We start from the raw sequence: 12,488 nt of genomic DNA, 5'->3' as shown, positions 1-12,488 counted from the left end.
TCATGTATGTGTGTCTACATTCTAAATATAATAAAAAAAAAAAAAAAAAAAAAAAAGCCGTGGAGTAGCGTGAGGGGGGGGGGGGGAATAGTTACTCGAGGGCACCGGGGGCGGTGGTATAACGTAAAGACCGCCTGGGTGTGTGAGGATAGGACCCCCCGGCAGAGTTGGAGAGGCGGCATAGACCGAGGGCGGCTGGTGCTCCTAAACGGGAGCAGGGATAGAGCGTCCTGATGGAGGGCGGGACAGGACGTGTAGGATAGACTGCGCCAGGACAGAATTAAAGGGAGAGCGGGCCAGGGCACGGTTTTGGGGAAAGACTTGTGGGCGGGGATAGAACGTGGGCCAAAGGACGGACCGGAAGTGCCCCCGGTCGGAACCCAGCGTTGGAACCGAGGGGCGGGCAGACATGGAGCACCAACGTGAGCGGACGGGGCCTGGAGACTTGGCCCTGGGACCGGGGCGTAAGGGGGCGAGAGGGGGATCCTGGCGCGGAGCGTATAACCTCTTCTCTCCCCACGTCTCTTTCCCCCAGCCTCGTGGGGCCTGCGGTGCGTGCTGTGTGAGACGAGCGGGAATTGCCGGGTGGACGAGTGCGCCCTCGGCCAGGACTTCTGCAGGACCACGGTACTGCGCATATGGGAAGGTGAGCTCCCCCACTCCAGCGCGACAGGGAACGCAAGTGACCAAGAAACGTCTCTCACCAGTAATTAGGGGAAGGCAAATTAAAAAGCGTTTAAAAATCTGACAGTACTCGGGTTGCTGAGGATGTGGAACTGCAGACCCTGTGGTCAGGGGGTAAGTTGGCGCATCCACGGCCCAGAGCGCCTTGTCAATATCTAGTACAGATGAAGATGAGTATACCCTAAAGCCAAGCAGCTAGGAATGTAGAACCTTCACAGAACCTTGGCCACATGTGCTCAGGGACACATGTATAAGGATGTTCTTAACAACAGTGCGATATGGAAAAGCGGGAACAACCTCAAGTCAGTCACCAGCGGTTGAGAAACACTGTGGTATAATCACATAATGGAAGGCTGTGCAGCAGTTTAAATGAAAGAACTAGAGCTGCAGGTATCAATGTGGATACATCTCAAAAACAAGATTGAGAGGAAAAAACATGTCACAGAGTATGATTCCTTTTTATATAAGCTTTAAAACTTGTAAAACAATAGTATATGTTGTTATGCATACATAGTGTAAGAACTATCTACGGCAGTGGTTGCCCCTGGACAGGGCATGAGAGGAGTGAGATTTAACTCTGTCTTTTAGATGCCATTGATTTAAAAATATCTGAAACAAATATAGCACAATGCTAATGTTTTACAAAGTAGGGTGATGAATACACAGTATTTATTATATCATTTTCTTGTACTTGTGCATAACAACATATACTATTGTCTTGGTAAGCTTGAAGCATTTCCCTTTAAAAATTCCTGTTAGAGGCATCTCCCTGCTGAGATCACTAAGCTAGGGAGGGAGGGTGAGAGGTAGATAGATCCAGAAAGTCCCAATGATAGTAGAGAAAGAAAAAGAAGGCTCCCTCTGTGGGGGAGGGGGTAAAGAGGGAGGGATAACTCTAGACAGAGCTGGACCCAAAGAAGAGAAGAGGCCTGGCAAGGATCAGCCCTGGGAGTGGATGACCTTGAGACCAGGAGTGTCAGAGGCTGGTTGGGCCCAGGGGAGCTTCTGGGATGATGAAGATACTTCCTCACAGGAGGGGAAGAACTGGAGTTGGTAGAGAGAGGCTGTGCCCACCCAGAGAAGACCAACAGGACCATGAGCTACCGGACCGGCATGCAGATCATTACCCTTACAGAGGCCATATGTGGGTCAGACTTGTGCAACCGGCCCAGCCCTGGTAAGTGGGGCAGCCCTTGCTATACCCAACCCCAAACCATCCCCAACTCAACCTCATCATCAACCCTAACCCTAACCCAATCCTACACCACCCCAGCCCCACTCCATGCCTTACTACAGTACCAACCCCAACTCAGTCTCACCTCCAATCCCATCTCCAATGTCATTTTACCCCCAACACTGTTTCAGACTAAACCCATCCCTATTTCAGACACAGCTCTAACTGCATCCCCAAATCAACCCCGTCCTCATCTCAAACTATCTCCAAACCCACCACTAACTACAAACTTATCCCCATCCCTAACCCTGTCCCCATCCTGCATGTTTGTATGTGATTGTTATGTATAAAGTGCAACACCTGTCTTTAACAAGCTCACACACACACTTGAGAGGTAGATGAGGTGTCTCACTGATGTTTATCCATCTAATTTTTTCCGTGGAGACAGAAAATGGTCCAAGCAATGGATGCTGAGGGGCCAAGATACAAGCAGAGACTCAGAGTCCTTAAGGAAAGTCAAAGGAGGACAGGATAAGATGTGCTGCAGAGGGCTGGGAAAACTCCCTGCAACAGATGGACATTGACTTAGGCAGTGGAAGAAAATGTGAAGAAACTTCCATGAGCCCTTTTGTTGAGTTTCATGGCTTTAGGCTTTGGTCAGTTTAAGAAAAAGACTTAGAAAGGGTCAGATTCTCCCAAATTCCCACAAGAGAGGAATGGTGGGGAAGGAATAGATCTAGGTTGCATGGTCAGTAGAGATTTCTCTTTCTGGCCTTGGTGAGGAAGGAAATCAACGAAGACCAGTCCAGTCACAGTGATGTCAGTAAGCAGAGTGCCTGCGTTTGCACTGGGTTTTCCTTGTTCTTCATCCGTCGTAACCACAAACTTTGATCTGTTGAACAGATATTTATTTTTAAGGAAGTGATAAGAGAGAGGACACTGGCCTCCTCTCTTGGTTAGATGTGCTTAAGGAAATCATTCATACTAGGGTCTAAATAATGCATCTAATAAGAGATGATAGCATATTTAACAATTCTGGTCAGTGCCAGAACGGCCCCCTGGAGGCACCCTGCTATGTTACCGCTTTCGCTGATGGATCACAGGGACATGAGGGTTCTAGGGAGAGAGTTGGGAGTGGTCAGGGGTCCACAGAGAGCTTGGGGCACAGCAGCTGTCAATTCAGTAATTGAATAACTGATATGCCTATATCATACCCATTTCTAATGCCGTCTTAACCTGTTTGTGGAAACTTGAATAGTTGGTTAAACCATACCTTGTACTTACGTGATGCTGGGGACACAGCAGTGACCAAGACAGCCTTGGGCTCCGCCTCCATGGGGCTCACAGTCCAGTAGCCAGGGGAGGGTGGAAGAGGAAGTGACAGACTCATTACCAGACAGTAACTGATCAGCTTAGTCAAGACTGTGATGGGGCTGCACAGACAGGGGGGTCAGGGCCAGGGTGGGGGAATAGTAGGGGCTGTGGGACTCCAGAGAAGCCACCTGACTCAGATAAGGGAAGGTTTCCTAGAGGAAGCAGCAGCTAAGCTGGATCTTGAGGGATGAGGAGTCAGACTGTTAAAAAGCCAGTGGAAAGGGTTTTCCAACAGAGGGAGCAACAGCTACAAAGGCCCAGAGGTGGGTGAAAGGAGGAAAAAATGGGGTAAGATGAGCCAGTGAACTTGGCAGGGTCATATTGCAGAGGGCCTTCTAGGACATGGTGGGAATATAGATTCATTCTGGGAGCAGTGAAGGCTCACAGAATGGTTTTAAGCAGGGAGTGTCACAATCACATTTATATTTTTTAAAAATTATTCTGACTTCAGGATGGTAGATTGGAGGAAAGCAAGAGTACATGAGAGGAAACCAACTTGGAGGTGGGTGAGGTTGTCCAGATGAAGAGAAGTGGGTGGATTTAAGAGCTATTTAGGACCCCCATATTAGCCAGCCACACACACACACACACACACACAAAACTGTTTAGCAGGTAGATGAGCAGCCTTAGTGAGGGATTAGATTTGGGGAGTAAAATTGCAGTTCTGGTCATGATGGACTCACTTGTCCCTGACTAACCCTTCTGCCAATGATACTGGACAAATAAACAATTATTTGAAGTCACTGGAGAGCAGCAAGTGAAGGGAGGAACCAGAGGCACTACAATCTTTGAAATAAGGGAAGCATAGAAGTTGACTTCCACAAACAACCTGGTGTTTTCCCTGGGCACATGTTCTAATTCCCTGCTGGGGAGGGGAAGTAGATAGTCGCTAGACTAAGAAGACTGAGGTTGGAATTTGGGGCTGCCAGACTGTCTGGAAGATGAGAAGTAAAATCGTGGAATGGACAGGACCACAGAAAAGGGAATCACCAAATCTGCAAAAATAACTCCCCTCAAGTCATTAACAAGCTGTACATGGCATAGGGTAAGACTCCAAGAAACAGCAGAAAATAGTAGCTGGGAAGCTATAGAAAGAACCAAGCAAGGCTTCCAGCAGGCATGTGATGCAGGTGAGATAGGTTGCCAAGCTGGAGAGACTTTGATAACCACCTTAGGATTTCCCTTCGGACCGCACCTAGAGGTAAAGGCAAAACTGAAATAGACCAACCCTAAAAAAGCCTAAATCCAATCCTTGACAGGAAAAAAACCTAACCCTCTTTGGAAAACAATAACATCATTTAGAGCCTTTATAAAATTTCATCTGTAATGTCTGGCATCTAATCAAAACCTACAAGGTATCTTAAAGAAAATAAAAAGGACAAATAGACCAGAAACCTAGAGAAAAATCCAACAATAGAAACAGACTTGTAGTGATTCAGATACTGGAGTTATTAGGGAACTTTAAAATAGCTGTGATCAATATATGCAAGAAAATAGAGGAAAGGATAAGTTTTAGCATCTAGCATCTAGAATCCATTTCTTTCCTTTTTTAAAAAATTTGTTTGGAATTCTTTTTTATTTTTGGTGGCTGGCCAGCAAGGGGATCTGAACCCTTGACCTTGGTGTTATCAACACCACACTCTCCCAAGTCAGCTAACCAGCCAGCCCTGGAATCCATTTTTAAATGGAGTCAAACTGAAAATATAGAACAATGACTGAAATGAACTCAATAGATGTGCTTAATAGAGATTAGAAACAACAGGGCAAAAGGATTAGAAACTAGAAAACAGGACAGTGGAAGTGTCCAAGTGGATGCATAGAAGTGGAGGATCAGGCTAGGTTTCTGCCCTGTGGGACTGGATGGGGCCACCTCAAAGATATGGTATTCAGAAGAAGGAGCAGGTCTGGGAAGAAGATGGAGAGTTTAGTTTAGGAAAGGTATTTGAGGTTCAGGTGTTTGAGGTATAACCAAGAAGTATTTGAGAGGCAGTTGGGTGTTTAGGTCTGGAGTTCAGAGAGAAGTTGGACTGGAGGGAGATTTGTGAGTGACTAGCAAATAAATGAAAAGGAATCCATTGTCCCCATGGGAGAGAGTCTGTATTATGAGAAGTGAAAAGGGACTAAAACAGAGCCCTCATGGTCACCCACATTTAGAAGAGTGGCATAAGAAGAGTTTACAAAGGAGACCCATGAGTAGTGTTAGACAGCTATTTTGGCAATGATGGCAATTTGTGTTCTCATTTTCATTGACGTTCATATGAGAAGACATGAGTTATTGGCATTTTAATTATTTTTCTTTTTTAATTTGTATTATTTATTATTATTATATTCATTATTACAAATCACAATTTTTCTTTAGGCCCTTTACCTGACCTATCACTCTCCAAGCCCCCTCCCCCCATCTCTAGCATCCTTAGGTTTGTTCTCTCCTGAAAGTTCAACATATCTCCTCCTCCCTTCCTCCTTCCTTCCTTCCTTCTTGTGATTATTTTTCTTTGAGGGGTATGTTTGGCTTGGATGTGAATGATTCACCTAATTACAGATACCGGCCTGCCAGTTTTGAGCCTTGGCTACAACAGTCCTCTCACTTATGACTTGGCCCAGACTCAGCTGGGATATCTTGGGTCATGAAGGAGAGGACATGCCAGGCATGGGAAATGGTGTGAGCCAAGGTCTGGGCAGAGGAATGACTCTGGTGTTTCTAGGAAAAAGTAACCGATCCAATTGGCCTGGACCGGAAGGTTTGCAAAAGGCAAAGTTATCAAGGGTCAGTCAAGTGAGGCTTTGATCCCTGAGACAAGTAGGTAGTATATTAGTTATCCATTGCTACATTACAGATTGCCCCAAAACTTAAAACACAAATAAGCATGTATTATGTCACCAAGTTTCTGAAGGTCAGGAATCCTAGAGTGGCTTAGCTGGGTGGTTCTGGCTCAGAATCTTTCATGAGATTGCAGTCAGAATGTCAGCCGGGGCTGTAGTCATCTGAAGCCTTCTATGGTAGCTTCACTCACATGAATGATCCCTTCCCATGGCTTTGGCAAAGGCCTCAGTCCCTGGCCATATAGACTTTTCATGGTGCTGCTTGAGTTTCCTCACAACATGGCATCTGGCTTGCCCCAGAACGAGTAATCTGAGAGACAGCAAGCAGAAACTGCTATGTCTAGCCACAGAAGGCATACACCATCGTTTCCAAAATATTGATTACATAGGTCAGCTCTGTTCTTTATGGGAAGGGACTACACAGGGCATGAATACCAGGATGCAGAGGTCATTGGGGCCCATCCTGGAGACTGGCTACCACAGGGAACAATAGAAGAGTTTTAAGTAATCATTCACTCATTTATTCGTTTAACAAATACGTGTTGAATGTCTTCTCCAGCGCTGGCCCTTTGCTGGGTGGTGTTGGGACACAATAGTGACCAATACAACCCTGGCCTTGCCCTCTTGGGGCTCACAGTCCAGTGGGGGAGACAGACCTGTCACCAGACAATGATGACCCAGATAGCTGGGCTGGGATGGGGGATTCCAGAGGGCAGTGGCAGGACAGAGGGGGAATCTGATCCAGCCTCATGGGTCAGGGAGGGCTTCCTGGAGGATGTGAAATTGGAGATGACACCTGAAGAATGAGTAGGAGTTAGGGAAAGAAGGGAGCAAGGGAAAGATGTTCTGGGCAAAGGCAATAGCATATGTGTGGCCTGGACGCCAGTCAGCTTGTATATTCAGGGACCGTGTGATGTCAGTGGAGTCTGTGGGACTAGTGCAGGGAGATGAGCAGGAGAGGTGGCCAGGATCCAGTCTTTTTTTTTTTTTTTTGGCAGCTGGTACGGGGATCCAAAACTGTAACCTTGGTGTTCCAGGCACCACACTTCCCAAGTGAGCTAATCAGCCCAGCTTTTGATGGGCCTTGAATGCCATTCTGAGGATTTTAGATTTTATTCTGAGGGCATTAGGGAGCCATGGGAGGTTTTTGAGCAGAGGAGAGACAGATCAGATGAGAGTATTAGCAACATGCTTCTAGGTCCATGTAGAATGCTCTGGGGTGGAGTTGGGGGTTGGCAAATATGGAAACCGGAAGGCCAGGGAGGAAGCTGGTGTTGAAAGAAGTGTGAGCTAAACCAGACCATGGGGCTGGAAAGGAGGGGACAGATTCTAGAAAGAGTCAGGAAGCAGAATGGGCAGGGCATGATTATTGGTTGAAGCATGGAATGAGGAGGGATTAATACAGAGATGAGTTCTCAAAGGAGCTGGAGTTCCAAGACTCTCCCCATGGAGTCTCACCTTCCTGCCCCTCTTCCAAACAGGCCGGGCTCGCACCTTTCCCCGAAGCCGTTACCTTGAATGTATTTCCTGCGCCTCATCAGACATGAGCTGTGAAAGAGGCCGGGAGCAGAGCCTGCAATGCCGTGACCCTGGAGAACAGTGTGTGGAAGTAGTGACCCATCGGAGCCTGGAAGGTGAGTCCCAACCTACCAGCAGCTTCTGCATGCTTTGCCCCTCCCCAAGGCTGCACTTAACGGTGACCACAATATGATTGGGATTTAAGCAAAGGAGAAAATTAGTTCTCTCACATACGAAATGTCCTGTGATAGAAGTCCAGGGCCACTAGGACAGTTTGAGAGTCACCAAGAACCCAGATGCCTTCCTGTTTCTTACATATCATTTCCATTCTCAAGACTGCCTCATAGTACAAGATGGCTGCCAGAGCTCCAGGCCTCATGTCCACATTCCAGGAAGGAGGAAGGGGGAAAGAAGGGGCACCCCTCCTTTTGTAAGGGATCTCCTTTCTGGAAGTCCCATAAAGCACTTCTCAGATCACATTGGCTGGAAATTTATCACATTACTATACCTAGGGAGGGTAGAAAATGTCTTTTGGCTAGATCTATGGCAGCCCTAAATAAAATGAGGGTCCTGTGATGAAGCGGGAAGCAGAGAATGGCTGAATGCGTGCATGGTGGGCAAATCTGTCTCGGCCCCTCATCCACAATCTGACCTCTGACCTCTCTTCTCTGCCCCCCACAGGGAGTATAAGGGATGAGCGCCACTCCCGCGGCTGTGGCTTCCTTCCTGGCTGCCCAGGCCCCGCCGGCTTTCACAACAACCACACCTTCCACTTCCTGCGGTGCTGCAACACCACCAAATGCAATGGGGGCCCAGGTAATGGGCAGGGGACCTGTTGTGAGGCCTGGTATTACGACAATAAGGTGCACTCAGGCAGACCACCACACAGTCACTCGCGAGCAAACCACCCCTTTCTGGGTCTCCATTTCTTCCTCTGAAAAATGGGCATATCAAGCCTGTCCTCAAGGAAGGATTTTGTGCGAACTCAGTGAGACTATCAACCACTCACTGAGATCCATCCTTTCTGCCTCCTACATCTCTCTCAAATCCTTCCACTGCTCACCACCTCTACCACGACCACAGTGGCCAAGCCACTGTGACTTCTAGCCTAGATTGTTGCAAAAACCTCCTCACTGGTCTTTCTCCTTCCACTCGTGCCATCCCACAGCCAAGGCTCAACACAATAGCAATAGGAATTTTTTTTTAAATGTAAATCAGATCATATCACTCTCTTTCCTCAAGCACTTCAATGACTTCCCCTTTTAGAATAAAATCCAAAAGTTTTACTATGGTTTATGTAATCTGGCACCTGTCTGCCTCATAATCTTCATTTAGTTTCTACAACTGCCAAACTCCACCCTGCTTCGTGGCCTCTGCACGTGCAGTACCCTCCACCTGGTACACATCTCCCCCAAGAGTTCACCAGGCTGGCAACTTCTTATCCGTTAGGTGTCAGCTTTAATGTATCATCCTCAGGGAAACATTCACTGTCCCTCCCCTCCAATATAATCTCAATCCCTCATGTTATTCTGTCTTTATAAACAGAATTTTCTGCAGTGATGGAAATGTTCTGTGTCTGCACTGACCAATATGGTAGCCACTACTGTCATGGCTATTGAGCACTTGAAATGTGAACTGAGTTTTAAAATTCTATTTAATATTAGTTTATTTAAATTTCTTTATTTTTTAATTTTTTTAAAAGATGACCGGTAAGGGGATCTTAACCCTTGACTTGGTGTTGTCAGCACCGTGCTCTCCAAAGTGAGCTAACCGGCCATCCCTATATAGGGATCTGAACCCATGGCCTTGGTGTTATCAGCACCACACTCTCCCGAGTGAGCCATGGGCCGGCCCAGTTTATTTAAATTTCAATTTAAACAACCACATGTGGCCAGTGGCTACCATATTGGACAGTGTAGCTCTAAATTGTAAGCTCTGTGAAGGCGGAGACTGTTTCATCTTATACCATCGCTTACCCAGTGACCAGCATAGTGCCTGGTCAGATATGGGGCTCACAGGGAGTTGAGAGTAGGGGTTTCTCTCATAAGCTCTGAAGAATACCTCAGAAGAAAGTGCCATTCACACTCCTGACCACAAGGTGGCTCCATGACACCTCAGGCTGAGAGTTGGGAGTCCTGGGGAGGTAATTCCAGGAAGGAGGAACCGACATGCTAATTTCCTTGGTTTCTGTGTCTCTTGTCTTCTCCTAAGTCCTGGAGCTTGAAAACCTGCCATTGAATGGTGTCCAGTGTTACAGCTGTGAGGGGAACAGCACCCACAGTTGTTCCTCCGAAAAAACTTCCCTCATCAACTGTCGAGGACCCATGAATCACTGTCTAGAAGCCACCAGCACTAATGGTGAGGCCCTTTGAGAGGCTGGGAGGGGACACTTATTGGGGATGAAGGGGTTCTGCAAGGGCTTGACTTTCATTTAAGCTGCACTTAACCAAGGTGGATCTTCCTGTGGAAAAGGTGGGACTCCCTGCAGGAGGGTGCAAATTGTAGTAAGGAATTAGGACTTGTCCATTAGGAAATAGACATTTCTGCCATAGAAATGTGAGCTTTTTGGTGGCAGGATTTCCTGGAGGTGGGTGGGAATTCCTGTGGACATCCCAGGCTTTTGTCCTGTGACGTCCTGGGAAGATCTCTCTATTCCAGGGGTTCTCAAACTTTTTGGTCTCAAGACTCCGTCATGCTCTTAAAAATTGTTGTTAATGTCAGATATTTCTTTAGATAAGAGTATGTACTACATTAGAAATTAAAACCAAAATTTTTAAAAGTTTTTTATTTATTAAAAAACAAAAATAAAAACTTGTTACATGTTAACATAAATAACATTTTTTGTGAAAAACGCCGAATATATTTTTTCCAAAATGAAAAAAATATAATGAAAAGACTGGCATTGTTTTGCTGTGTTCCAAATCTCTTTTGTCTGGCTTAATAGAAGACAGCTGAATCCTCACATCTGCTTCTGCATTCAGTCTGTTGCAATATCACCGGTCCTGGAGTTTCTGGAAAACTCCATCGTATATTATGAGAGTGAAAAAGCCTAATGTTTTAGCATTATTATGAGAATAATTTTGACTTCACAGATCCTCGGGGGTCCCTGGATTGTGCTTTGAGAACTGCTGCTTTCTCGAGGTGGCGTGGAGGTGGCATCCTCCACAAGGTGGCACATCACCTAGTTCAGGATGCCAGGTCCAGACCCAAGAGCTGGGAGTCTCACTGTCTTCTCTTTCCTCAGGGCTGGGAAACCCAAGCTACACAGTGAGAGGCTGTGCAACTGCCTCGTGGTGCCAAGGCCTCCATGTGGCCGAAGCCTTCAGCTTGACCCATTTCAATGTCTCTTGCTGTACTGAAAGTGTCTGTAACCACCCAATCTGGGATGCCCAGCATCGCAATGAGGGCACGCCCCGGGGGGCCCCTGCCCACCTCAGCCTCACCGTCACCCTGCTTATGACTGCCAGACTGTGGGGAGGCACTCTCCTCTGGACCTGAACCCCAAACCTCCCCACCCTACCCTGGCTGGATCCAGGGAATCCCTTTGCCTTCTTAGCTCTCAGTCTTGCAGACTTGCTGTGTGACCTCAGGCCAATGTGCTGTCCTCTCTGGGCCTCAGTTTTCCCAGCTATCAAAACACCTATCTCACAGAGTTGTTGTGAAAACCAGAGGAGGAAAGCTGGAGAAAGGCTTCAGGCCAGCGGGAGAGCTCTTGTTATTATTAATATTGTTGCCGCTATTTTTATTATTAATTAATATTCATATTATTTATTTATACTTAAAGATTTTTGTACCAGTGAACATGGCCAAGTGTACGCTTCTCTGTAGCGTCTATATTTGGGAAGATGAATATATTTGGGGGCGGGGGGCAACCTTTCCACAGGCTTCTGGAATTAGAGGTCACATTGTAGGACCCATTTGAGGGGCATTTGAGGCCCCTGCCTTGGGAGCAGTCCCTGTAGGCTTCCATCATAAGCCGCCTACATCTACTTCTGGCCTCCAAATGCAATGCTCCAACCCACCCACCCAAGCATTAACTGCGTCTCTTCTCCCAGACTTCAAAGGTTAAGACTACTTTGTTGTTCTAACATGTCTGTACTTCCCAGGGGGCTCTGGGACAGGAGACAGATAGGAGATAACTTGATGGCAGGAACTCCATTGATGCACCACAGTGAAGAAAAAGACAGGACTCTATTTCCCCTCATGCTCGGGGCAGGGGATAAAGGCTGGACTATATTTCCCAGGATGCTTTAGGACTGACAGAAAAAGAACTATCATTCCAATGAAGCACAACTCTTGGAGTACAATATTGAAGAACCCATGTTTTCCATGATTCACTAAGGCAGCTTATGGATACAAAATTATATTCATTGGGCCTGTGGCTAATGAAGAAAAAAAAAAGGACATCTTCCATGGTATTTGGGGGCAGGTGAGGGTCAGGGTTTCATTTTAGGACTTCTTCCAATCACATATCATCACCTTCATTGTGGTGGCTTAAAAAGGTGGGGTCTATATGTCTGCCTCTTTAATCTGAGAGCCCCAGATGTTCCAGCCATCTCAGCCCAGGGACCAGACAGGTAGGTGATGGAGCCACCCTGGACGTGCAGCCCCAGCAGATATGATATGGAGAAGAACCAAGGAACCCCACCCTATTAGTTTCCTAGGGCTTCCATAATGAATTATTACAAGCTTACAAATGAGGTGGCTTAAAAGAACAGAAACTTGTTCTCTCACAGTCCTGAATGCTAGAAGTCCAAAACTAAGGTGTTGGCAGAGTCATGCTCCCTCTGATGTCTCTGGGAAGAATCCTTCCCTTGCCTCTCCTTGGCTTCTGATGGTTTCCGGCAATCCTTGGCATTCTCTGGCTTGCAGTTGCGTATCTCTACTTCTGTCATCATATGGCCTTTCCTGAGTA

General features: G+C 46.8%; 1 protein-coding gene across 1 annotated transcript in view; it reads left to right on the top strand.

Annotated features, from left to right (window-relative positions):
* Positions 1-11,356, top strand: part of PLAUR (plasminogen activator, urokinase receptor) — a 13,512-nt gene extending 2,156 nt beyond the window's left edge. Inside the window, exons 2-7 of the mRNA XM_008570942.1 lie at positions 536-646; positions 1,718-1,861; positions 7,537-7,689; positions 8,255-8,389; positions 9,785-9,931; positions 10,818-11,356. Of these exons, the coding sequence (XP_008569164.1) occupies positions 536-646; positions 1,718-1,861; positions 7,537-7,689; positions 8,255-8,389; positions 9,785-9,931; positions 10,818-11,071 (944 nt within the window). The 3' untranslated portion in view covers positions 11,072-11,356. The remainder of the gene's footprint in view (positions 1-535; positions 647-1,717; positions 1,862-7,536; positions 7,690-8,254; positions 8,390-9,784; positions 9,932-10,817) is intronic.
* Positions 11,357-12,488: the final 1,132 nt, after the last annotated feature.

Source organism: Galeopterus variegatus, unplaced genomic scaffold (assembly GCF_000696425.1).
Source record: "Galeopterus variegatus unplaced genomic scaffold, G_variegatus-3.0.2 Scaffold647, whole genome shotgun sequence".
NCBI classification, from domain to species: Eukaryota; Metazoa; Chordata; class Mammalia; order Dermoptera; family Cynocephalidae; genus Galeopterus; species Galeopterus variegatus.
Note: the sequence above shows the minus strand (reverse complement) of the source record. Positions and strands in the feature narration are given on the sequence as shown.